Source organism: Sander lucioperca, chromosome 9, assembly GCF_008315115.2.
Source record: "Sander lucioperca isolate FBNREF2018 chromosome 9, SLUC_FBN_1.2, whole genome shotgun sequence".
Taxonomy (NCBI): domain Eukaryota; kingdom Metazoa; phylum Chordata; class Actinopteri; order Perciformes; family Percidae; genus Sander; species Sander lucioperca.
In genome coordinates this window covers 35,547,881-35,570,107 of record NC_050181.1, presented here as the reverse complement: position 1 = coordinate 35,570,107, position 22,227 = coordinate 35,547,881, and the positions used below count along the sequence as shown (strand labels likewise).

At 41.4% G+C, this 22,227-nt stretch overlaps 3 protein-coding genes across 4 annotated transcripts; 2 read left to right on the top strand and 1 right to left on the bottom strand.

The window, feature by feature from the left end:
- Positions 1 to 3,481: 3,481 nt before the first annotated feature.
- rps28 (ribosomal protein S28) lies at positions 3,482 to 6,906 on the bottom strand. The gene is made up of 4 exons (XM_031281342.2): positions 6,786 to 6,906; positions 6,457 to 6,504; positions 5,203 to 5,325; positions 3,482 to 3,616 (listed from the first exon to the last, which is right to left on the bottom strand). Exons 1-3 carry the CDS (start codon positions 6,822 to 6,824, stop codon positions 5,203 to 5,205), a joined length of 210 nt encoding a protein of 69 aa, XP_031137202.1. The 5' UTR covers positions 6,825 to 6,906; the 3' UTR covers positions 3,482 to 3,616.
- A 1,000-nt stretch (positions 6,907 to 7,906) lies between these two features.
- Positions 7,907 to 14,136, top strand: si:rp71-39b20.4 (potassium voltage-gated channel subfamily V member 2). The gene is made up of 4 exons (XM_036004918.1): positions 7,907 to 8,692; positions 8,813 to 9,446; positions 10,483 to 10,608; positions 12,651 to 14,136. Exons 1-4 carry the CDS (start codon positions 8,160 to 8,162, stop codon positions 12,978 to 12,980), a joined length of 1,623 nt encoding a protein of 540 aa, XP_035860811.1. The 5' UTR covers positions 7,907 to 8,159; the 3' UTR covers positions 12,981 to 14,136.
- Positions 14,137 to 15,637: 1,501 nt separating this feature from the next.
- Positions 15,638 to 21,995, top strand: insl3 (insulin-like 3 (Leydig cell)). 2 transcript variants are annotated; one of them, XM_031281341.2, is made up of 4 exons: positions 15,638 to 15,736; positions 17,011 to 17,051; positions 20,712 to 20,890; positions 21,515 to 21,995. In XM_031281341.2, coding segments are annotated over exons 2-4 (384 nt in total). In that variant the 5' UTR covers positions 15,638 to 15,736; positions 17,011 to 17,049; the 3' UTR covers positions 21,718 to 21,995. The 2 variants fall into 2 exon arrangements, with proteins under 2 accessions (XP_031137201.1, XP_031137200.1); XM_031281340.2 differs by lacking the exons at positions 15,638 to 15,736; positions 17,011 to 17,051 and having other exon boundaries at positions 20,610 to 20,890.
- The last annotated feature ends 232 nt before the right edge of the window (positions 21,996 to 22,227 follow it).

The following is a 22,227-nucleotide window of genomic DNA, read 5'->3' as shown; positions in this document are numbered from 1 at the left end:
CGGAGCTTTTCGTGCATCCCTGTGGAGGCTGGGGGCATTGAACCCGAGTGGACAATGTTCAAAGTTTCCATTGCTGAAGCTGCGGCGGGGAGCTGTGGTCTTAGGGTCCTAGGTGCCTCAAGGGGCGGCAACCCACGAACACCGTGGTGGACACCGGTGGTCAGGGAAGCCGTCCGACTGAAGAAGGAGTCTTTCCGGCATATGTTATCCCAGAGGACTCCGGAGGCAGTTGCAAGGTACCGAAGGGCCCGAAGGGCTGCAGCCTCTGCCGTGAAAGAGGCAAAGCAGCGGGTGTGGGAAAAGTTCGGAGAAGACATGGAGAAGGACTTTCGGTCGGCACCAAGGTGCTTCTGGAAAACCGTTTGCCACCTCAGGAGGGGGAAGTGGGGAACCATCCAAGCTGTGTACAGTAAGGATGGGACGCTGTTGACCTCAACTGAGGAGGTAATAGGGAGGTGGAAGGAGCACTTTGAGGAACTCCTAAATCCGACTAATACGCCCTCTATGGTAGAGGCAGAGCTGGAGGATGATGGGGGATTGTCGTCAATTTCCCTGGTGGAAGTTGCTGAGGTAGTTAAACAACTTCACAGTGGCAAAGCCCCAGGGATTGATGAGATCCGTCCAGAAATGCTTAAAGCTCTGGGTGTGGAGGGGTTGTCTTGGTTGACACGCCTCTTTAACATTGCGTGGAAGTCAGGGACGGTGCCTAAAGAGTGGCAGAACGGGGTGGTGGTTCCCCTTTTCAAAAAGGGGGACCAGAGGGTGTGTGCCAATTACAGGGGTATCACACTTCTCAGCCTCCCCGGTAAAGTCTTCTCCAAGGTGCTGGAAAGGAGGGTTCGGTCGATAGTCGAACCTCAGGTTGAAGAGGAACAATGCGGATTCCGTCCTGGTCGTGGAACAACGGACCAGATCTTTACTCTCGCAAAGATCCTGGAGGGAGCCTGGGAGTATGCCCAACCGGTCTACATGTGCTTTGTGGATCTGGAGAAGGCGTATGACCGGGTCCCCCGGGAGATACTGTGGGAGGTGCTGCGGGAGTATGGGGTGAGGGGGTCCCTTCTCAGGGCCATCCAATCTCTGTACGACCAAAGCGAGAGCTGTGTCCGGGTTCTCGGCAGTAAGTCGGACTCGTTTCAGGTGAGAGTTGGCCTCCGCCAGGGCTGCGCTTTGTCACCAATCCTGTTTGTAGTATTTATGGACAAGATATCGAGGCGTAGTCGGGGTGGAGAGGGGTTGCAGTTTGGTGAGCTGGGGATCTCATCGCTGCTTTTTGCGGATGATGTGGTCCTGATGGCATCGTCAGCCTGTGACCTTCAGCACTCACTGGATCGGTTCGCAGCCGAGTGTGAAGCGGCTGGGATGAGGATCAGCACCTCTAAATCGGAGGCCATGGTTCTCAGCAGGAAACCGATGGAGTGCCTTCTCCAGGTAGGGAATGAGTCTTTACCCCAAGTGAAGGAGTTCAAGTACCTTGGGGTCTTGTTCGCGAGTGAGGGGACAATGGAGCGGGAGATTGGTCAGAGAATCGGCGCAGCGGGTGCAGTATTACACTCAATTTATCGCACCGTTGTGACGAAAAGAGAGCTGAGCCAGAAGGCAAAGCTCTCAATCTACCGGTCAGTTTTCATTCCTACCCTCACCTATGGTCATGAAGGCTGGGTCATGACCGAAAGAACGAGATCCAGGGTACAAGCGGCCGAAATGGGTTTCCTCAGGAGGGTGGCTGGCGTCTCCCTTAGAGATAGGGTGAGAAGCTCAGTCATCCGTGAGGAGCTCGGAGTAGAGCCGCTGCTCCTTCGCGTCGAAAGGAGCCAGTTGAGGTGGTTTGGGCATCTGGTAAGGATGCCCCCTGGGCGCCTCCCTAGGGAGGTGTTCCAGGCATGTCCAGCTGGGAGGAGGCCTCGGGAAAGACCCAGGACTAGGTGGAGGGATTATATCTCCAACCTGGCCTGGGAACGCCTCGGGATCCCCCAGTCGGAGCTGGTTAATGTGGCTCGGGAAAGGGAAGTTTGGGGTCCCCTGCTGGAGCTGCTACCCCCGCGACCCGTTACCGGATAAGCGGAAGAAGATGGATGGATGGAGTTATTTCATGGATCCAGGATACTATGCATCCTGATAAAGTTCCCTTGGCCTTTGGAATTAAAATAGCCCCACATCATCACATCCCCTTCACCATACCTAGAGATTGGCATGGTTTTATTTCAGTTAGCCTAATAGCTGGTTTGATTTGCATTGAGAGATGATTTCATGGAAAGTACCCCATGCCAATCTCTAGGTATGGTGAAGGGTATGTGATGATGTGGGGCTACTTTAATTCCAAAGGCCAAGGGAACTTTATCAGGATGCATAGTATCCTGGATCCATGAAATAACTGGCCTTTAAAAATAAAAATCTGCCTGCCTCTGTGGGAATTTAACATAGGGGTGTACTTACTTATGCCCCCTGTATTTTAAAGAAGAACATTTATTTATTTAAAGGTTGGATTTTTCCTCATTTTTTTTAAATTAAGGCATTAAGATCAATTTTCAAAAGATGATTTTTATTCCTTTTAGTCAACTTTAGCATGGGTGTATTCACTTATGCTTTGTACTCTAGTTTCAGTGGGCAGAGAAGTTTGTCATTTATATAGAGATGCTTGTGAGAAAACTACTAGTTTTATTTAAGCACAAGAAGCAATACAATGTAAAAATAAGCTCTTACAAGTAAAAGTCCTGCATTCAAAATCTTGAGTACTAAAGTATTAGTATCAAAATAAAAGTACTGTTCATGCAGAACGGCCCAGTTCTGTGTTGTTGGATTATAATTATTGATGTGTTAATGTGCAAGAACCAATAAATGTTGCAGCTTTCAATTACTCAATATACCTCTGAAAAGTTTAATCTATAATTTATTAGTTGATTTATATTTTGTATGAATGTAACTAGCAATTAAAGCAGTTAAACATGCAGAACATAGTGGAGTAGAAGCATAACATTGCATAAAATAGAAATACTAGTTACCTCCAATTTTTTTACTAAGTACAGTAATTTAGTTACATTCCACCATAAACTAATCATATTAACTTTGTTTGTGGTACTTCAAAAACGAACAACTTAATAGATAAGCTTAATTTTGCAGACATTTTAAATGTTCTTACCGCAACATACACTGGATTACAATCCTATTATAAAATATGGATTTTATCATAGTAATGCATCTATTGAAATGAAATAGGTCGTCATTTAATCAATGTGGCACTTTGCAGTAACCTCAGAATACCATGAATGAATAAGTCCAGTGTATTTACACATCTGTGTGCTATCACACTGCCTCTATACCTAGACCACACCTGACAAACCAATAACCAGGAGAAAACTAACTCAGCAACATTGACCACTTGTGTCTTCACTGTTGCAGCCCCAAGAAACGTCAGTTAATCATTATCAAAACCGTTCACATCTACTTAGCTATATGCATTAAAAACACACGACATCCACGCTCATCTTAATATCCAAATTTATTTCAAAGCATCTGAACAAGTGAGATCGTAGGCCATTTCAAGTGAAACATCAGATCCTAGTGTACATCATCCTGCTTCACAGTATGGACTCGCACCTCAAAGCTTCAGCGGGCCCTGTAAAGACAAGAAATCAGTCACACACACCATCTACAAAAAAACAAAAAACACATTCAACTCAATCAGCAAAAAAACAATACCTCTGTATAAACATGATACTTGCAGGGTTCTAGTTCATGTGATATTGTCAAGTCTCATTTCTTATATTTTAAACTTTTTTTTTTTAACTCAGCCCTGTGTCCTGCATTTGTCTGGTGTTCCAGGAGGAAATTCTGAGAGAATTGCATTCAGTCCTGATGACCAGCTCCAAGAACCACAGAACTCAACCCATGCACAGACGCAGCTTAAATGCACACGGTAAACTGCAAGTCACTTAATTACAATTGGAATAATAATGTTTTGGGGTGGGCCGTGATTGGTTATCCATTGCATCACTGCCATGTTTAATTGTGTAGCTGCAAACAGCAACACAAGTGAAAGCATGCAACAACAAGGATGATTCTCTCCCCCCCCCCCATATGAGTGGTTGACAGTTAAAACTTCAACATAGTGGGCTCAGAAATACACTTTCTAATAGAAATATAACCCCGTTACATAACACAATACAGCTCAAAATGCTGTGAAATAATCCTCCATTTGAGGAGCTTAAGTGTTCAGCTTTGTAGACACTGTGTCAAAAAGCTCTAGATTAAATTCAATGTTAATTGTGAGGCCACAGGCTGGTGGTTTTGTTATTAAACTGTACTAAAAGATGATTTATAAAGGGTTGTCCGTTTTACGTACAGAGGACAGGACACTGAAACACCTTCCAATACAACCCAAAACACGGTGATTTCAGTCTGAAATCCAGACTTCCTTCATACAGAGAACACTTACTGCGGGGTTGTAATATTACATTTTGCTTTACAGTGTGCTGGGGTTCAAGTTCTTTCTGGTCACTAACTCTAATGCAGACAGTTCGGGTGATGCCAACTTAAGAGTTTAGATTCTCTGCCCGAGCTTGACCCGAACTGTGATTTTTTTCACCACTATCCTTTTAATCATTACTTTATTAGCATAATTCAGTGGGGAGAAAGCTATGCCTCTCCAGCTTCTCCCGTAGCTCTGGGTAGTGCGGCCAGTGCGTCGGCATGCAGACCGTGGCGAAGGACAGTATTAATTAGGTGATTGAAACAAGAAAGTCTCCTATATGGTTCCAGGGCTTTGATTATGTTGCTGCCTTGATCTGTTACCCTCACTATACGGCTGAGGGAGGGAGCTAGGGTCGAGGTTTTTAACGTTTCTTTATTCGGATCCATTTGCGATCCATTCCATTCTGAATAAGCAAACAGAGTTTACATGCTTTGTCCTTGTTGCATTATTCATTAAGATAATTCTAAACAGTTTTCTGCAGTTCAAACTCGGAATGGTAGTTGAGAACGTGAGTTATAATGGCCCACGTATTAAAAAAGTGTCGGGTTTAAAAATTGAGCTCGGGCTCATAATTACAGTTAATGTGTCGGGCCGGGCTTGGACATAACGTGCACGGGTAGGGTCTGGTTTGATTTTTTGGGCCCGATCTAAGCTCTATGCCAACTGTTCAACAATTATCAGTGAACAGGCCAACAGACGTGGCTGGGTTTATACCCCCACCCCCCCCTCACCTATCGCAGCCTCCTGGCTTCTCTTTCAGACTCCAGAAGTGTCAGCACATCTCCTTCTCTGACTGGGCCCTTCACGTTCCTGATGATGGAGCGGTTGCTGTCGTCCATGAACTCAACCCGGACCTGCAAGAAGATCGAATGAAGTGACGTGATTAGACTGAAATACAAGTCGAGCCTTCAATATGCTAACAGGTAAATCTGACATGAGGTTAGTGATCCACTAACGTTTACACAGGTATTTAAAATCAAACAAATAAGCTCATGAAAGGTTACAGCAATCACATTTGATAGAGTCTACCTGAGTGAACACTTAAGACCTTTAGTAGAGCTCAACTACCAACTTTAGGACATTGTTCCAAAAGGGAAAAGTCATATTATACACACTTTGAACATACCCTGATCAATAATTTTTTTGGCACACCCTGCACTAAACCGTACAACCTTCCCAGTTTCCCATATTTAATTCTTATAATGGCCATATTTAATGTCTTTTTTAAACTTTATCCTTGCACTGCTATAGTTTTTATATTACTTTATTTACATTATTCTCTGATATTGTCCATATTTAATGCTGGTCTCTAGACTTTATCCTTGCACTATTGGACCCATTTGCACTACCACCATGACACACTCATACTGAATCACAGGGTCAGTCCCTGCCCTGTCACTGCAAGCGTCTCATGCTTATACATCCCTTAGTACATTCATGTGGATTTTTATTTTATTTAGTATTTTTTATTTTATTGTCCATGCTATTCATGTGGATTTGCTTCTTTAATCATCCTGTTTGTGATGTATGTGAATGTTGTTTGTGATGTCTTAAGCTACTGGGACCTTGATTTTCCCCTTGGAGATCAATAAAGTATCCATCTAGTTATACTGTATACATTTGTTATTACATCATTGTATTATAACATATCTATTCAGTATTAATGTTCTTGACTGTAGCAATACTTTGCCTTATTGTTTATTCCCTTTAATATGGTTAGTGCATGCACCAAATACACCAAGGCAAATTCCTTGCCAATGAAAACTGGAAATAACTATGATTCTGATTCGTCTTGCATATAAGTGAGACAGAAAACACGCAGACATGAGTTTAAAATACGTAAAGCCGCATTAATCTACAAAGTAAGATATTTCCGGATCTACCGTTTTAATTTTGTAGGTATTTTGATAAATTCGGGTTCAAAGAGAAGCCCTGTATTTCACGGTGTAAGATGCTAACTCCGAGCCATTCTAAGCATAAGTTACCTGTGTACACTGTCCTTGGGAACCAGTTCTTCCGAGCACCTTGGTGACCTGAAACAACAAAATATTAGTGAGATTGACGACAGAGGTTTTCGAACTAAAATAAGTCCAGAACAGTTCACAGCAGGCTAACAGGGACCTAGCTAGCTGGCAGACTGTAGCATGGACAGGCCTCCATGATGGATGCACGAGAGCCGACGTGCCGTACGCTAAATAATGTATAAAAGTAAATATAGCTTCAATGTTTTGGGACCGTATAAGACATTAGTTGTTACTGTAGCCATATATCCGTTCGGATATGAGTATTTCCACCATAATATACATTTTCTTACTCTTGCGAGCTTGATCGGCTGCACGCGGCTGGCGTCCATGTTGTCAGGTTAGACCGGAAAGGAAGTCACGTGGTGCACGGCAGAGATATATGGCAACTGTTTTTCTTATTTGTTTTTTAAATTCACAATTTTATATTAACTGTACTTAAATTAAGGAACGATTCACTTAATGACTTAATATAATATACCTTAAAATTATTGTTTTTAATCGAAATTTCATTTTAGATTCCCACTTCCTTTTCCGGCGAATGGCCAATACCATTCACGCAAATTGTCATGGGTGGAACCCTGGACCGTACCATTAGTCATCGTGTTGTATCCTTTTTGCCATATCGATGATTTTAACTTTATAATAATAATATAATAATATATAAAATAATAGAAACAACTACGGCAATTATCTCTGTTCTGTGTAACACCTATTTTGTACATGCATGCAATTGTGAATTACTTCCTGTTGTATATTGAATTCTTTCAGAGACTACAAATATTTGACAGTTTTTTGATTGGGATGTCGTAACACACACACCAAAGTGTGTCCAACAGGCTAAAGGCACATTAGGCTATACTGTGTAGCCACCTGAGCATACATACATATTTATTTTTGTGGCATGTTCACATTATTACAGTGCATGTTTAACTTTCATTTTAAACTATCTACTATTTAGTAAACTGAATAATAGTTTGATATATACAGTCATTATTATCATTCAGTGTCATATAACCAAAATTGGATTTTTTTTTCTTCTTCTTTTAACTTTGCTTGACTATGTTTTGATAAACTAATATGCTAGTAATTTATTATAAAGGGATCAATGCCAAACTGGGATTTAATTATTAAGAAAATATATAAAATATAAAACAAGGAAACAATTTGACCATATATTCATTTCAGATGGAACTTTTAAAATCAAGTTAAGAAGGACAATAGCTGGAGCTAGCCAGTGTAATCTATCTGCAGCATTAATGTGAACTTCCCGTGCTAAAGCTCTCCATAGCCTTGTTAACAATGCAACACCACTCTCTCCGCCTTTCCCCCTCTCTCAGAACTCAAAGCCTTAAATCACAACACTAATCCTCTTGAACAGTATTTTTAACTTGCGTTTAGATAGAAAGAACAGCAATGGGATTAGAGAATCAGTAAAGAGCCTGAATCCCTAACACATGCAGTTGATCTCCTTGCACGCCGAGAGACAAGCGCGGTAGCTGTTTCTTTATCTTTATTTTAACCTGAAAGCAGTTTTTTAAAGGACAATATTCAGCGTAAATGGAGATCTTGTGGAATACTGTTGTTGTTTTTGTTGTTTTTCCCTGACTTGATTGGCACACAACGTTTTTTTTTTTTATTGGTTTGTCTTCTGACGAGCTCTCACAATGGCAAATGTAATGCCAAAGTTGAAAGTGCTGAAAAAGCGTCGCTCCAGTCTTTTTTCAACCATAAAACGGGAGATAAGTTTTTCACAAAGCATTGAAGAACAGGAATTCCCCTTTTCACAGGACAGCTCTGTGAAAGCATGGACATCTATGGACAACCTTGATGCACCTGGTGAGAAAAAAAGTGCAACAAAAGATCAGAAAAAACCTGCATCAAACCCAAGGAAATCAAACATTGTTAAACTCAACGTAGGTGGAAAGTTGTTTCACATCCCAAAGCATTTGGTCCTCAAACACCCAAAAACCAGGATTGGAGTCCTAGTCCTCTGTAATGATCCGGCCAAGCGGCTGACGCTCTGTGACGATTACAATGTTCAGAACGACGAATTCTTTTTTGACAGGGACCCCCTGTTTTTCCACTACATCTTCCACTTTTATTGCAGTAATGTCCTGTGGGTGATGGATAGTCTCTGCCCTGTCAATTTTGAGGAAGAGATGCAATTCTGGATGTTGAAGCTGAAGGACACTCCAAGGTGCTGTAGATATTTAATACTCACTATGTGTATTGTATAGTTTGGTCTGTTGCTGTTTGTTTATTTCAAGCATGATGAACTCTTTTAAAAATAGACAATAAATTATCTTCTTCTTCTCAGGTGCTGCCGCATTCTGTTTGAGGAGAAAGTGGATGACATCAGAGACCAACTGAAGGTGAACCAGGAGTTGATTGATGAGATTAAGCCTCACGAGGATAGCGATGGATACAAGAATATGTTTCTTGGAAGCTTTCGGAAGATCCTCTGGGACTTGATGGAGAATCCTTACTCCTCACTGTCAGCCAAAGCCTTTGCTGTGTTTTCCAGTCTCTTTGTGCTTATCTCTATTGTTGCCATGACAATGAACACAGTAAATGAGCTCAGGCAGTACAAACTTGGTGACAAAACCTACATGGAGTGGATAGAGGTATCTTCCATCCTTTTCTTCGCATTGGAGTACTTTTTGCGGTTACTCACCACATCCAACATCAGACATTTTTTGAAGAGTGCTCTCAACTTTGTGGATGTGGTGGCTGTTATGCCATACTTCCTGCAGATCATTTTTGAGACATTTGTTATGGATTCAGAAGACATAGGTGCAAAGGAAGATTTGAAGACCATGGCAAGGGTCAGTAAAGTCAGCAAGGTGCTGAAGGTTGTCAAGTTGATGCGCATCTTCCGTATCTTGAAGCTTGCCCGTCACTCCACAGGCATGAGGGCGTTTGGTTTCACCATCCGACAGTGCTCTGAGCAGGTATGGAGGAGTATCAAACAAGACAAATCTAACAGAAACACAAACATACATTTACTGTGGGGACATACACAGATAAAACAATGGAACACAGAGTTTAAGCAGTTATAATCAGTATATGACTATGGTTGCTCGTAGTGATAAACCCCCCACATCATCACCCAGTTTAGCTTCTTTGAGCTCATTGTTTCTGTTTTCAGGCCTGCAACTTTAATGTTTTGGTCTCACTGCTCTTATCAGAGTTGTTTCCAGCTGCAGCAGGCAGCTGTTTTCAGCTTTGCATACCTGCCCAGCACCAAACTGCAGACAGACAAAGTAAGCTGCTAGCTGGTGAACACAGTGGAGAATTGAGGTGGTGGAGACCAAAAAGAGAGCTAAAAGCAGAGTGAATGTTGGACTTTTATTTGTCCGGTGGCCAAAAACATGACTCCAAATGAATGCTAATGTCACTCCGTATCTGCTGGCAGGCAACGTTCTGCTGACAAGCCACCATAGCAACTTTATAAGACGATAAAATGCCAATAATGTCTGTTTTCCCTACCACCTGCGTGGTCAAAAAAATCAATTGATGCAGGTTTAATGCTAGCTCAGGATCTGAGCTGAGGGGATACAACAAACTAATCTATCAGCACAATAGGTTTTTTAATCCATAATTTTTGCCTAAGAAATCAACACGCTCTTTTTTTCTTTTGTCCAACTTACTACTGTTCTCCCTTAGAGCTGCCGCCTGTGGTGAGACAAATCTAACACATATGACACATCAGTAAAGGAAAGCTTATCCAAACAAGCATGCGTGTCATTCTCGGCTCAGTTGTTCCTGGCAACTACTGTATATTGGCCATTCATGTTCAAAATACTGTAAGTATAGTGTACATTATGTGGTAGTACATGCAGCATAACATGTAGGTATTCTAGGTGAGTCACAATAAAGCTTAAAACTATCATGTGACCGGATGGGTGGTCCCAAATGTATAAATATATTGACTACCAAATATGAATAGGCACTGCTGTTGACATGTACTCTTCTGTCATTATTTAGGTGTGCTGTCTGTTTCTGTTCATTGCCATGGGCATCTTCACCTTCTCTGCTCTGATGCACTCTGTGGAGGTGGATCAGCCTGGGACACCATTCAGCAGCATACCAGATGCCTGGTGGTGGGCTGCGGTGAGTAGGATCAACGTCAACGTCTAATTCACTAACATTTCTTTTTGGTGACTTTGCCTTGAGCTTGGCTGGATCCAAGTAGTGTATAGTTAGTTAGTAGTAGCACAGAAACATCATGAATAAACATATTCACATTAACAGGCAGCGTCAGATGGCCGCCCACCAAGAGTCCGGTTCTGTCTGAGGTTTCTGCCTAAAAGAAAGTTTTTCCTTGCCCGCTGTTGCACCAAATGCTTGCTCTTGGGGGGAATTGTTGGGTCTTTGTAAATTATAGAGTGTGGTCTAGACCTACTCTCTCTGTAAAGTGTCCTGAGATAACTTCTGTTATGAATTGACACTATAAAAAAAATTGAATTGAATACCAGGCAACACCTGAACAGCCATTAGTATTAATGGAACGGATGGTGCACAGCATTAAGAGGATTCAACCAGCTCTTATGGTTGCCGGTTCTTCTGGATCAATTAGCTTGGTTATGAACTGTGCCAAACTCTTCCTCTTGACTGTGCTGAAAAGTAAGAGGAGGAGATTAGTGTGGGGAGGGGTATGATTCAGCAGTGTGGTGGCCTACCGCGATTTGTGCTCCCTGCTTAGTCAGACCAAGACAAAAGTACACGGTACCAGGCAGAAGCGTCTTCTGTGCTGTTTTTGTGGCTTGTCCAAGCAATGAACACATGACAAGATGGTATTTAACTGGTGAGTGAGGGCCACCAAACTGGCCTGTGCTTAAGCACCAACCATTGACAAAAATGAATTCTTACCTGCACTAGGCAGCAGATGTCTTGCAACTAAAACAACATGGTAACCAAATGTGTTCTCTCCTCCCAAGCTTATTATTTAGGGGCTATCTTGGTAACTTTCTGCTCAAGAACATCCGTTTCCTATTGTGAGCGGCATTTGTTTCAAAGCCTGTGATTTGATTACCCCATGAGTGTGTCCCGCCTCTACCTCTGCCCCAAACCAAGATGTAACAGTATGTTCTCACTGTAAAATCATGACTTGTTGTTTCTGCATTTCTGTTTGTGTCCTTGTTTCCAGTCCTTGTGCTAAGCCAAGCTAACCCACTGCTGGTTCTAGCTTCATACATAACAGACATAAGAGTGGTATCAATCTTCTTATTTAACTCTCTGCAGGAACATAAATAAGCAAGATATTTCCCAGAAGGTCAAACTTTTCCTTTAATTATTGGGAATGATGAGTAGATAGCAAATTGGTGACACGATATTTGAGAAAACACGTTCGGACTACTAAAGAAATTGCCTGAGTTGGCAGATACCTTTTTTTTTCTTCTAGGAATTGTGTCAAACCCATTTGGCAATTGACCATGTACATATAGAACAATAGGGTGCAGTTTATTTAGCTAATTATCTATTTAATTTTGCAGGCATTGTGCAGGAATACATATTAAAGGGCTCCACTACTTTGGATCCTGTTTTCTATATCCTGTTTCTGTTTCATAGCTTAATTTAACATGGCAAACTATGGTAAGAAATAAGATGTAGTATTCCTCTGTTGCTGTTCCATGATGTTCAGTGTAATAGTGACAACATCCTCAAATTTGACTTGCTTCTTTTTAATTTACTAGTGTACTTGTCATCAGCCTGTGTTGCGTGCACTCTCGTTAAGAGACATTTGTGTTTTTTTATTTATCTGGTGGCAGCTGTCCTTATATGTGTCTAATCCTCTCTAATTCGGTGTAATGCGTCTTGTTTGTGGCCAGACACAGTGATTGCTTTCGAGAGATGGAAAGTGTTGCAGTGCAGTCTTGGAGGTTTATTTGATTCTGTTCATGTTCAACTTTGCAACACGGCAACTGATCAGGAAACGTTTAAATTATTGGACTCTTCCATGGCCATGGGGTGGTTTCAGGCAGACTGAAAGGCACCATGAGGATGAGCCCTTCCTCTTTAGGACAAATAAAGAAATCACAATATTTCATTTTCCTGCCATGCTCTAAATGTCTTCATGTTAAATGTAAAAAAAACAAAAACAGAATACAAATCATGCATGTAAGCTGACTCACTTTACTCTTTTCTTCCTACAGGTGAGCATCTCTACTGTGGGCTATGGCGATGTCGTACCTATCTCCTATCTCGGCCGCTGTGTGGCGTTTGGCTGCATCTCTTTTGGTATCATCCTCAATGGCATGCCCATCTCCATCCTGTTCAACAAGTTTTCCGACTATTACGCCAAACTGAAGGAACAGGAATACACAATTTCAAACACAGAGCGCACCTTCCAGCTGAAGAAACGTATGAGGCGCAAGTTTGACAAATGCTTCACACCCCAGCCAGAGGAGTCTGATGACGACATACACTATCGGCCCTGTGTTAGTCAAACTATCCATCAGAGGGAGGATTTAGCTGCCCACTAGTTGCGACCTCGCTCACCCTAAATGGCCTTATCACTCATGGGTCCAGAAATTGTAAGACCCCATCTGCCTCCAACTCTGAGCCTATGTGATTTAAGATAAACAATCTAGGGGAGGGGGAATGGGGGCAGAAGCAAGTTGAGATAAGCTTAAAGCCTCAGCTTTACAGTAAGTGTTGTTTGCACGCTATGGGCTATCTGTCAAATGGACAAGATGCTTCCGCTGGACAGCTTGTTGTCTGTTTCCAAGAATAGCACCTAAGCTCGGAAACGTATTCCAGCTAAACTGAAATAGATGTTTGACACAAAGAGGTCAAGTTGTATCAATATTAATGGGAGTGTGATACTTGTGAAGAACTCTTCTCATTGGAAATGCTGTTAATGAACTATTGTGGACAACAACATGGTCTCTTACATTTAACTTTACATTCTTAATACTTCGCACAACAGACAGTATAACTTTGATTTGAATGGCAATGACAATTATTTAAATACCAACCGGTTCAAATTATGTAGTCATTGTCTTCCACTTTTTAGACTATACATTGTAGAAAATACAAGTCATCCCCTGTGCAAAGCTCTTCCATGTGCCATGCTTTATGTGTCGGCAAAATGGTATTCTCTGTCCAGTCACTCTTGATGGCACCTAAATGGGAAGAGAGGTTCAGTATGTGGGGTGTCAATAGCCATCAAGAGCATGAGTGTAATTTTGTCGTCAAGGATTGCTGGGATTTGCACTTGCGCCTCCTGTCTGGTCACTCAAGGGCAAAAGTCGGAAACATTAGATCCGCTGTTTCTCAAGCTAGTTACTCGGGCAATGGTGCATATAAACGTTGTCCAACATGTCGGTATGTGACAAGATTACAGCAAAAAGGATTTACTGAGCTAAGAACAGTTTCTTGGCCTGTAGATGGAAGGATCAAGCATGACCCTTTCCTGTAGTCAAACCCTTCCTGTTTCCGGCTGGCTGTGTTAGCTCATCTAAGATCATTAAACAAATTCCTGTCCTGGGTACTATAGAGCTCAGTCATAGTCAGCAAATGTATTATCTCATCCAGACATATTTAAAGGTGCAGTAGGTAAGACTTATAAAACTAACTTTCTGTCATATTTGCTGAAACTGACCCTATGTTCCAGTGGAACTACATGAAGCAGGTAAATAAAAAAACATCTGGCTCCTCTGGCACCACCTACAGCCTGTAGTGTGATTTGCAAAAATCCACAGCTCCCTGTTCAGATGCACCAATCAGGGCCAGGGGGTGGGGGGGTGTCTAACTGCATGTTAATCACTGCTCATGCACACGCATTCATTCTCCCTTGTTGGGGGAGGGGCTTAGGAGACCGTTTTGGGCTTTAGCGGAAAGGGGGGGAGGGACTAAGAAGTTGTTGATGTTCAAATTTTTTGGCTAAGTCCTGGATCTTCGCAATCCTACTTACGGCACCTTTAACACGCCGTATTGGCTACTTACTTATTAACTCAATGCAATGGACAAAGACTACAGTCACTGTTTTTTTTGTAGTAGTAGATCTGTTCAAGACTGTTTTGTTTGGCCCACTGGTTTTAAGAGACAGATTTAAGAGAACAAAAATATGTTCTTTGTTTGGTCATGACTAATACCAGCACCTACTAGCACTGACTGATTCACACCACCTTTCCAACTATACTGAAGATTTGTTGTGTCTCTGGTCATGACAAAACACCCTGTACCTGCCATGCCCCCCCCCCCGATTTACAAAGGCAGCGCCCTGTGAAGCATTAGACCTTGACTTTACTCATATGGAACATATTTAATTGTATTGTACCGGATACACTGATACACAAGCATAGGCCTATACGTATTTTATATTTATTTTTTCAAGATTATTCTTTTTGGCATTTTAGGCCTTAGTTTGATAGGACACATAAGGCGTGAAAGGGGAAGCGCCCTGTGAAGCATTAGACCTTGACTTTACCCATATGGAACATATTTAATTGTATTGTACTGTATGTTCAGTGTAATCAGGGGCAAATCATCAGAACAACATACCTAATGCTTCTGTGTTTTCCAAGTTTTCTGCACATACAAAACTCCTTGAAGGATAAGACTTTGTCCACTAGTGTGTCCAATTTCTGTTTATATTTTTCTGTAATGACACAATGGTTTCAAAGGTTTTTGATTGGAGTCAATGGTTGAAATCTGTTGAGCAATTTGACAGCTCTTGTGCAAGGACATGTATAACTGTATGAATGTGGTAAATACTGATAGGTAAAAAAGTGCAAACAAAATTTGTCAAAAGAAGGGCATGCTATGTATTTCACTTAACAGGGATTTCTAGTCATTTCATTCATTTTCAGTTACAGTAATATACATGTATTCCCTTTTCAGTAATCAGAGCAGTGGCTGAGCAAATTTTCTGTAAAATGTGTCAATATTATATTGTGTCATAATTTTTCTTAGTTCTTAGTTCAATAAAAAAAATCTGTTCTGCTGCATCAAAACTATTATCATGACCATCCACATTCCCTTTAGATGGACTTGAAGACCATTGCTATTACAGTAGCACTTTATAGTAGCACAGCTCATTCATATGAGGGACGATGCTGCCTGTCTAATAGTATTACAGGATAAGCCAATGGGAAAGATGCCAGTGGTTTGCTAGTCTCGTCAGCATCAATAAAAACTCAATAGTACTAAGAGATCCTGGCTGTCTCACATGACTCAGCCAGGACTGAATGGACAGGAATAGATGCAGCCATGAGGGACATCAGGCAAAGGACAGACGCAGACACACGGACAGACAGACAGACAGAAAGACACATGCACACATACAATCTTTGACACAACAGAAATAGGGTGACAATACCGGATACACTGATACACAAGCATAGGCCTATACGTATTTTATATTTATTTTTTCAAGATTATTCTTTTTGGCATTTTAGGCCTTAGTTTGATAGGACACATAAGGCGTGAAAGGGGAAGGGCTGCAGGTCAGAATTGAACCTGCGGCAGCTGCGGCAAAGACTGAAAGCTGTTTCATGCTTATTGTGTTCAGCGCGGTCGGGGTGCTGCGGACGGCGGCACATGGTCGCCACGAACCCGCTGGTCTTTCATACTGATTGCGGTCAGAGTGGCCCAAAGAACGGACTTCTTCTCTACTGTAGCCAATCATTGCAACGCCGTCTATGCGACCGCGTCCACATTGTTACAAAATCTTGGAGGTGTGCAGCTCGAAGAAGAAGAAACAGCTTTGAGCCTCTGTATATGGGCCGCACGCTCCACTAGGTGAGCTACCCAGGCCCCATAAGTTTGAATGACCATTAAACAGTAAAAAGTGATTTTAAGTACTTAGCCAACAGGTGGTATTCAAACAACTAGCACACAGCAACATTAGCATTTATTTGGAGTTTATTATTTACTCTCCCTGCAGCTCTGTTTTGGTCTCCACCAACTCCTGAGGAAAACATCTGGATCTTTAACTGCTAAATATCATTAACTCTCTCTGGCTGCCATTTAGTGCTGAGGAGGGAGTGCACAGTCATTTTATCAGAGCAGAAAACACCTGCTTTTGCTGCTTAACAAGGTTGATGAGAGTGGTGGGACTGAAAATGGTAAAGTGAAAACCAAAACAAGGAGCTGAAAGATGCTAATATGCTCTGTAGAGCTGAGGGGAACTGGAGGGACGAGTGATAATTCTCTACTCATGCACTATGAGCGACCCTTTTCACAAGACACAGTCCTTTGATCCAATGTTCATATAAAATATCAATTAGAGCAGCTTCAAACTACATCAATAAAGAAACACATCAGACTGGGAAACAAAAAAAAAACATAAACGTATGACTAAGTTTGCATCTAATTATGGTGGCCCTGAAGTGCCAAACAAGACAATATTTTGGGAGCACAAACACAATGATATATCACAGAACATAACAATAAAACAGAAAACACTGAGGCATTGATAGTTCACAGTAGACATTTCTCTTGAGTCCATGGTGACATCAGTGGTAAAATGGCCAGTATTGCGATGACCAAAATAAACTGTGGTTAGTTTAACGTCTGTAATATCTGGCTGTACTGACTCATTTGAAAATGTAAATGAACAGCATCAACTTTAACACATTCTACAAGAAATACAGATTAAGAGCGCTTTCACACCTGTAGTTGGGTAGACTCATAGACAGTTAAATATGGACCAACAGATCCCGTTGCTCTGGACGGAGACCAGTGAAGGATATTAGAAGCACTTTTCCGGTGATGGCTGAGTGTTACTGCGCAGCCTCCAACTGAGAGAGACGACGTAAATGTGACGTGAGCAACCTGTCGTTGTAAAGTTGTAAGTCTTCTGGTAGCTGTGCCAAGAGAAATCTCAATCATTCCGAATCTTGCAGAGACGGAGAGCGTAGGTATATGTAAGGAGATAACATAGGCAAAGGCTAACTATTGCTAACTAAAATGCTAATTAACATTAGTAATTCAACTTAAACAGCTAATGTAAGTCGAAACTGCCTGCGAGCTTCTCCGGTAATTCCTCTACTATGCGACAGTAAGTCCCGTAGTTATGACACAATTGTTAGCCTATTTTTACAAAAACGTCTACTACAGAGCCATAACGTGAGATACAAGGTAATGGAGCCTTTTACACATTGTCGTCTTTCTTTAGAAATAAACAATGGACAAATAAAGTCTTTAAACGCTTCAGATGTAAAGTTATTCGCTGTCAAAGTGACGTCAAAATGAATGTCAGATAATGGGATGCTAACGGCGGGTGAGTGCTTGTTATCATCAAAATGGCGCCATAGGAGCTATGCGTTGCAGGGAGAGGCTTACCCCCTTGGGTAGTGCAATTCGGGGGTGAAGTTGCAACATTTTTCACGTGGTTCTGTTAGCGTTCAGACTGCACTTTGTCAAACGCACCAAACCTTGTAAACAATTGTCACACAGTCGAAACAGTCGCTGGTCTATTGAATAGAATATCAGAGTGAAATTGGAAAAACACTTCTGGTCTCAGAAATAATGGAGCAACATTCAATTTATTACGTCTAGGGTTTGCGAGTCAAGGAGAGGGCGGCCCTGATGAGATGATGTGTTGTCACACAGATGACCAGCGATGTATGGTCAGAATAGGTTGTGGATCTGAAAGTTATCAATCTTTAATCTTTGTGTGCAAGGTTGAAATTGCAGGCAGGTTTTTTGGTTCACTTGCTGTAGTTGGGTCGGATTGCATTCTCACCTAAAGTCAATCTAACTCTAGTGCACCGTTTGCAAGTGGCTCAGAGTTCAGTTGTTTGGTCCGCACCAGAGGACTATCAGATGAAACGCTCCAGGGTTCGGATCAAACAGACTGTATAGCTCAGGTGTGAAAGCAACCCAAGAGACAGTGAGGTTAGAAGAATAAACAGCTAAAGACTGGTGTTTTCAATACACTATCCTGGGTAATAAACTAATCACTGGTTACCAGTGAAGGATATCGTCATCACAGGTTAAAATGCCATGCACAGCCAGATTAAGATGTAAAAGTGCCACCTTTCACATTTTTCATCAGTGCTGGGAAATATAAAAGTCATCTCTGGCATGATTGTGCAAATTCAGTATAGGGCCTGGGGTAACCACGTGTGTGAATTGCTGCGTCAATATCCTTGACATATTTTTGCCAGTTGCACTGTGTTCCAATTAGCTCTTATCCCTCAAGATATGTCAAGATAAGGTGCAAAGGCAACTCATATTCAAGGAAAATAGTTCACTGTAAGAACATAAATTATGATGTTTTGACAATTTCCAAACAAACATATGTAAATGCTGCGAGCAAAACAGCAGTTCATGTAATTTGTTGGAGAAAATGTATTGCAAGACGCAAGATGAAACATTAACAGAGCAACAAAAACAGAAGAGAACAAAAGTGTATCCGTGTACATTTTGCATTTATGTATTCAAACAGTTGTCGTGTGAGTGTGTGTGTATTAGTGTGTGTGTTTGTGTTTGGGTGTATGTGTGTGTGTGTGTGTGTGTGTGTGTGTGTGTGTGTGTGTGTGTGTGTGTGTGTGTGTGTGTGTGTGTGTGTGTGTGTGTTTGGGTGTTCTCGTTTAACTATATTCGTGGGGTCCAAAAACTGGGAATACAGCATACACTTGTACTTGTGGGGTCCGACCAGCTTTGTGAGGCCAAAATGCTGGACCCCACAAGGTTAAAGGTCTTTTTGCGGGTTAAGACTTGGTTTTAGGATTAGGGTTAGAATTAGGTTATGGTTAGGGTGAGGGTAAGGGTTAAGGTTAGGAATTTAGTTGTGATGGTTAAGGTTAGGGTAAGGGGCTAGGGAATGCATTATGTCAATGACGGGTCCCCACAAAGATAGTGCCACGCACTAGTGTGTATTCGTGTGTGTTTGTGTGTGTGTGTGTGTGTGTGCATCCAAATCCAATCCAAAAAACAACTTTGGACTTAATAATCACATATACACAGTACAATGTAGTGACATGTTATTTCTGCATTCTTATCCCATCCAAGTATAAGGAGCAGTGGACAGCTACTTATAAAGCATCCAGGGACCAACGTTGGGGTTCACTGTCTTGCTCAGGGACACTTTGACATGTGGCCAGAGCCACCTGGGATTGAACTGCCAACCTTGTGTTACTACTCTACCTCCGAGCCATAACGAACATTAAAAAAACATAAACAGTTAACCAGAATGACAATAATAGTATAAAAATTTGTTTTGAGACGGGGTTTAAAAACAGGCAGTGTAAGGGCCAGCCGAACGTGTAGGGGCCACTCATTCCACAGCCTCCCCTTTGCTTCAGCCTTGATCTTGGGACCGCAAGAAGAGATAGGTTGGAGCTATCCCATTTAGCAGAGGTGGAAGAAGTATTCAGATCCATTACTTGAGTAAAAGTACTGATACCACACTGTCAAAATACTCTGTTACAAGTAAAAGTCCTGCATTGAAAAATGTTACTTAAGTAAAAGTATGTACGTATCATCAGGAAAATATACTTAAAGTATTAAAAGTAAAAGTATGCAATGCAGAAAAATCCTCACATTTTAGAAACAGTTCTGTCAATAAACTTAGTGTTTTGTCGGCTAACAATTTCAGCTGGACTTGTAGGCCTGTATATTGTTGGGTAGTTTAATTTATAATAAAACATCATTTTATAAACAACATGTGTTTTGTGTGCAAAAATCTAAATTTGTAAAAGAACTAGTAACTAAAGATGTCCGATTAAAGTGGTGGAGTAAAAAGTATAATATTTCTCTCTGAAATGTAGTGGAGTAGAAGTAGAAAGTGGAATAAAAGAAAAGACTCAAGTAAATGTACGTAGCTACATTTCACCACTGCCATTTCAGTAATTTTTACGTAAACAATAAAATCTTAAAATCAAGCCTAAAACGTTTGTGTGCATATGTGTGCACGTGCAACAACATTTCTAACTTAATACCGCTGATGTTTTTAAGCGGTAGATCACTGTCACATGACACGTTTGTTATCTTGACGAAAGCTTTTAGCCTTGAGGTGACTTGCATCACTCTCACGATGAGCTCTAGATCAGGACATGCTTATCCTTCAACAAGGCTGAATACATCTGTTGGAGAACACTGACCTCAGCATTTTTTCTTTCCATTGCTCCTGGTAACACACATTGACTATATAAAGCCCTGCTCTCCACACACCTAACCTTAACGCTCATCTCCCATCCCATTCTGATCCTTTCTCAAACTCTGACCAACAGTAATAACCACCATACAATGTCTGCTGCTAGGTCTTTGGTGCCTCTGCTGGTGGTGCTGGTGGCTGCAGTGGGTGAGGCCCACGCACAGGACAGGATTAAGATGTGTGGGAGAGATCTGATACGTCTGGCTGTGACGTCTTGTGGCAACTCTCGGGTGAGGAGAAGCATCCTGGACGCAGACCTGGCCCAGCGGCAATACGCCTCTCACTGTAAGTACTTTATCATACATTTTCAAACATCAGGTGCATTGACCGAGAGTCATTCCTGCTGAACTTTGTGAATATCTGACCACTGATCCAGCAAGATATGGGACACATAATAGCCTTCACTTTTTAAATTATAAGAAAAAAAACAACAAGTTCTATATACCTGTCTTTATGGTGTTTTATTGACTTCTCTCTGTACATTTATCCTTTACTAATGTCTTGCTGTTTCCTGTTGTTCTGGTCTCAAAACATCGTGCCAAAGGACTGCAGTTGAAAATTTGCCAACTGGCTAACACTGGCACAGTCACAGAAATGTTAATTAATGTGCGTTGTCCTTCTTAAATTATACTAAAAAATATATGTGTATATATATATCTCAACGTTCAATTGACATTCATGATTTATTTTTATGTTTAAGTCCTGTCTCTTATATATTCATGTCCTTTTAGCCTTCATTGCTTTATTGTTTGTTAACTGCATACCCTTAGATCATTGGGTTAACTCCAAAATTGTACAATCTGTGTCTTCCCTGAGTGACTGGTGTTTCGCAAGAAGTTCCAAGCACAAGACTACACATTTTCAGGGACGTCTTTAAATCCCAGGTGTCTTTCCACCTCCTCTGCACAGGGGGCCAGGATGCCTTCACAGAGGAGCACCAGGCTACGGAGGCAGCCCCCATCCCTCCAGAATCTGACGGGGAGAAGGGTGTCTTCTCCTTGGCTCCTCAGTGGTACACCCTGCCCTCTCGGATTAGACGAGCTGCCGGAACAATGTCTGATATTTGTTGTGAGAAGGGATGCAGCATGAAAGAGTTGATCCAGTTTTGCTAGATGTAGCTCCCTACTTGTCATACAATGAATGATTGTCTTAAAATGTTCTGATCTGTGCTGCAACGTTGTTTAAAGGAACCTTTGTTGCTTATTTTGTTATATTTACCAATACAGTATACATCAGTAGAAACATAATCATATGTAATACATTATTTACTATGCCATACTGCAGGGCAAAGGATAACATTACAATGGTTTTGTTTATAAAACATTCAAATTGATATACAGTAATTTATTCTCTGTATCATTGTAGAAGAAGTTTATTTGCAACCCTCAAACTACACTGCAATAAAGCTTTTGATGATTATTTATGAGGGTCTATTTGTTATATTACAAAGTTGGGAGGCTTGCAATATATATACATATATATATATATATATATATATATATATATATATATATAAATAAAAAGTTTTGGGTCACTTAGAAATGTCACCACTCCACTCCATTACAGACAGAATACCAGCTGAGATCAGTTGCATTGTTTTTTTAACCAGGGCAGCAGTTTTC